Source organism: Atta colombica, unplaced genomic scaffold (assembly GCF_001594045.1).
Source record: "Atta colombica isolate Treedump-2 unplaced genomic scaffold, Acol1.0 scaffold1, whole genome shotgun sequence".
Classification (NCBI taxonomy): domain Eukaryota; kingdom Metazoa; phylum Arthropoda; class Insecta; order Hymenoptera; family Formicidae; genus Atta; species Atta colombica.
The window spans coordinates 1,716,635-1,720,878 of record NW_017259183.1 but is presented as its reverse complement, the minus strand read 5'-3'; the positions used below and the strand labels follow the sequence as shown (position 1 = coordinate 1,720,878).

General features: G+C 28.3%; 1 protein-coding gene across 2 annotated transcripts; it reads left to right on the top strand.

Annotated features, from left to right (window-relative positions):
- The first annotated feature begins 960 nt into the window (after nt 1–960).
- Nucleotides 961–1,871, top strand: LOC108694058. 2 transcript variants are annotated; one of them, XM_018203329.1, is made up of 3 exons: nt 961–1,162; nt 1,345–1,475; nt 1,713–1,871. In XM_018203329.1, the coding sequence occupies exons 1-3, from the start codon at nt 1,020–1,022 to the stop codon at nt 1,727–1,729; spliced, it is 291 nt and encodes a 96-aa protein (XP_018058818.1). In that variant the 5' UTR covers nt 961–1,019; the 3' UTR covers nt 1,730–1,871. The 2 variants fall into 2 exon arrangements, with proteins under 2 accessions (XP_018058818.1, XP_018058809.1); XM_018203320.1 differs by lacking the exon at nt 1,713–1,871 and having other exon boundaries at nt 1,345–1,636.
- The last annotated feature ends 2,373 nt before the right edge of the window (nt 1,872–4,244 follow it).

The window sequence follows — 4,244 nt, the reverse complement described above, 5'->3', positions numbered from 1 at the left end:
TTATTAAAAAATATATTAATATAAATTAAAGCTTATGTTTATTTATTTGCTATTTTTATAAGCAATATTTACAAAAAGTTTTTGTGTAATTGTTTCTCTAATAAAATTTATTATTAAATTTAGTTTAGAATTGTATGGATCATTGTTAAATGCATTTTATATTTTATTTAACAAATAAATAAACGTAACATTTAACATAGATGTAATCCTGTAAGAAACTAACCAATTACAGTTGAGTGAAAATAATCGACTATATATGATTAATCAATTTCTTACATTAAATTTAGTTCCACTAATGAACAATTAAATGTGAAATAATTATGTATTTATTTCTGATTTCTGATCAATTTTATTATATGCAATTTTTTTATATGCGCCCAGAATTTTAAGTCAAATATCCGGAGTTTTTAGCCTGTTAATTTTAGTTTTGAAAATTTTGATATGCCTTTCCAAATGATGTCCTCTGAACATCTTAAGAACATTTCAAGTTATTTTTCGAATGAAGTGTGCTGGAAATTCTCTAAATAAATGATAAAAACTTTTGTTTCATTTTTTATAATTTCAAACTGAATTTCATCCTACTTTTTGCATTTTCAATTGTGATTAATTATTATATTTCATTTTTGTCCCATTAAATTAAAATATTTATTGCTAAAATCAAAATAAAATATAAATAATATTAGTCTATTCATTTTTGCAAAGATATTTTGTGTTGAGATGTTTTATCTTGGCACAATTTTTTGCGATGTATTTCTAATTGACGAAAACTGACGCGATAATAACGCATGGCGTTATTATGCGAGGTCATGGCCACAATCATCAATGGCTTCCGCATTTGAAGTGCTTCTTGCGAAACTTATAAATCAATCCGACCAGGCTGAATCACTTTTACAATTGTGAACTCTTTCTACAGTCTCTATCTTGTCTGATCATTTATTTGTATCATTATGAAACTTCACAAATAATCATCATATAACTCTTGGTCATCATAAACTCTCGTCTTCGTTTGCAATATCAAAATGATAACCATAACAGAGAACAGGGACCTTATGGTTAAAAAAAATCTGTCGGAATGGTGGAGCGAAGAAACTGAATATATTTTCCAGAGGATTGAGAGATGGGCAGCCTTTGCCCGTGGTTACAATCGTTTTCGATCGCAGAGGTGAGAGAGAGAGAGAGAGAGAGAGAGAGAGAGAGAGAGAGAGAGAGAGACATCCGATAATATTTATTATTTAAAAAATCTTCTAAAGATTACGTATAATAATAAACAACTAGATACGAATCTAATTTAATACATATAAAAAAGTTTTTAATATGTTTTTAATATGAACAAAAATAAATTAGGTGGTTCGAGAATCAACAAACGAGGCAAGATAATTGGAACATGTCTTCCGACGAAACTCCGATAAAATTCCAGAGTCTCAAACAATCCAGATGGAAATTGTCTCCAGAGGAGATTAAGATAAATTGCTGCGGTACTTTCAATTATCAATCAAATAGTAAGCTGGACAGCAATTGCTTAAAAATGCACCAGTATGACCATAGCATCTACTTCAAGACTATTGGCGATATTAGAAGTGAAAAGAGACACCAAATTCAGAATCAGGACGGTGCATCTATTGATATCGAGGAATAAATTGAGAGGAATGCAACTAACTCACTCGAATCGATTTCTAATAAATTATTCTCCAAAAAGATCAATAATGTTTCAGATACTGTTGCTGAATAGGACAGAGTGCAAATGACCAATTTTACATCTATCCGAATCTAATAGATTATTGAAGAAGAGATGAGTAGCTCTCTCATTGAGCTGAAGATAATCATGAAGAGATAGGAGGCACAATACTAAGATATTTTTAGATAATTTAGATAATTTAGAAGATAAAATGGATATGGAAGATCAAGAAAATAATTTAAAGAATCAGGAAAAAAGCACATTCAGGTTGTTTCGAAAAATTAATGATCCTCGAGGAATCTGTGGTGATCATCATCAATTGTTGGTGAAAACAACATACGTTAACATCGTTTGGTCGGGAGTTCTTTTAAACTACACCAACAACTTCAACGTAATCAGCAATTCTTCAAAAGATTAACAAAGGCAAAGCTGTTAAGTGGGAAAATTTGCGCATAAACGGGAGTTTTGACCAATGAATCGCCTAATTTTTAAAAATAAATCGCAACTTACATTGATTTTATCAATCAAAATACATGCGCTAAATTCTTTTTATTTATGTTCTTTCTATTATTTTTATTATGTTCTTTCTATTATTTTTATTAACATGCACAAAATTTTTCATCTTGAATATTTTGTTTTAATCATTTTTGTGTTTTATCTGACATTTTTTGAGAGAAAGAATATATTAAATACAAATATCTTCAAACATTTTTGGATTCGCAAAATAAGAAAATAGAATAAAAACTTAACAAAAATAAAGATGCAATTTCACACAGCGAGTAAAAGCTGGTATTTTATCTCCTCTCCATCAATTTTCGCCAAAATGGCGAATCCAGTGAATAAATGTTCAAAGTTCGACTATGAACAAAGCAACACTAGCTGGTTCACTTGATTGGCCAAATATTTCGAAGCATTTTTATTGGTCAATTTTTGTTTGTTCAATGCTCCTTTATTCGAGATATCATGAAAGTAACTTCGTCAGCAAAACTTCGCTTCATGAAAAGAAAGGAAGCGATTGCTTTAGCTCTTCAACTGAATTTGAATTGTGACAGAGTCGGGGATAAACGGGGATAAACACTAGCTTTCCTTTGCTCGCATGAAAAAGCAGCTTAATAGAGGAAATAAAATATTTCAAATTCCAATGAAAAATAAAATGTATAAAAATGAATTTTTTAATTTCTGATAAAATTGTGTGTTACGAGTTTTTTAAAATCGTTAATCGAATATCGAAAATGATGTCCAAGCATGAAAGATCTAAATACTGCGCAGATAGCAAATATTGCGCACTTAAAGAATAAAATGTTATCAATAACGAAAAAATTTATTAAAACGTTTGTAAGATTGCAAAATATGGGTGTAGTATTTAATTTGTAAATATAATTCAAATATATATTGATATAAACTATGAAAATTAAAGGGTTTTCGATTATTTGCATAAAATATTGCATATCCACAATATAAATAAATAATCGATAGTGATTAAAATTTATATAGCAGAGATTTTAATGTTTTAAACATGTTTAAAACATATATGTAATATAGTGTTCCAGAGATTTTTGCATACAAACTTTAAAAATAAATTTAGTTGTTCAATGAGTTAAAAATATATGTAATTATATATAAATATATATGTTTTAAAATGCTTTATTAAGAAATTCTAATAAAAATATGAAATGTGTACAAAAAATTTGTGTAAATTTATATTTCAAGTGTAATTCGCCCATGCTAATACAAGATGGACATGTAATTTTAAATTTAACATCTTCTTTGCAAGAATAAAAGAAATCTTTATATGCAGAAGATACGTCTTACACTAAAACTATTTATACTTCATCAACTATTTATACTTCATCATAAACAATGTTTTGACACCAAAAAACAATGAAATTTAAAATTTTAGTGGCTAATTGCTCCTCTTCATGCTATCCATAGCACGGAATGGATTATTTCGAGATTCTCTATTACGAGGTTTCATGTACTGTTTTAAAACATACTGTTAAAGTTTAAACAGAAAAATCTGACTAGGAGCGTCGTCTGTAGTGTGATGATGTGGGGTATTTTAAATTTTTCTATGTATGGAATTTCACACTGGAAATTCGAAGAATATTTAAATATTTTTTGATGAATAATAACTTATTATTTAATATTTTATTAAAAATGAAATTGATTAAATTATATATATGAAAAGTCACATATTTACAATTCGATCGGTTGCCTCTTTTACAACCTTCAACCGGTATTTCATTAATGCCCAGATATAGCGCTTCGACAAGACAAAAATTACATTGATCGCGCGCGCATTATTGCAATAAAACCGATTTTGACAGGAGCAAATTAAAACTACATCGAACGATGTTTTTTAATATAATAGAGACCAGGAAAGCTCTGTAATTTAAAAGATGCCATTAATTTTCTTAAAGAAGATAAGAGAAATTGTGTCAGAATATACAAAAATAATAAAACTCCAGCTTACAATCCTGATAACGTCCTGTATTGCGGGAATCTTTTTCAGCTCTTAGGAGATAATAATGAATATATACATATATTCATTAATTTCTCTTAGCTATTC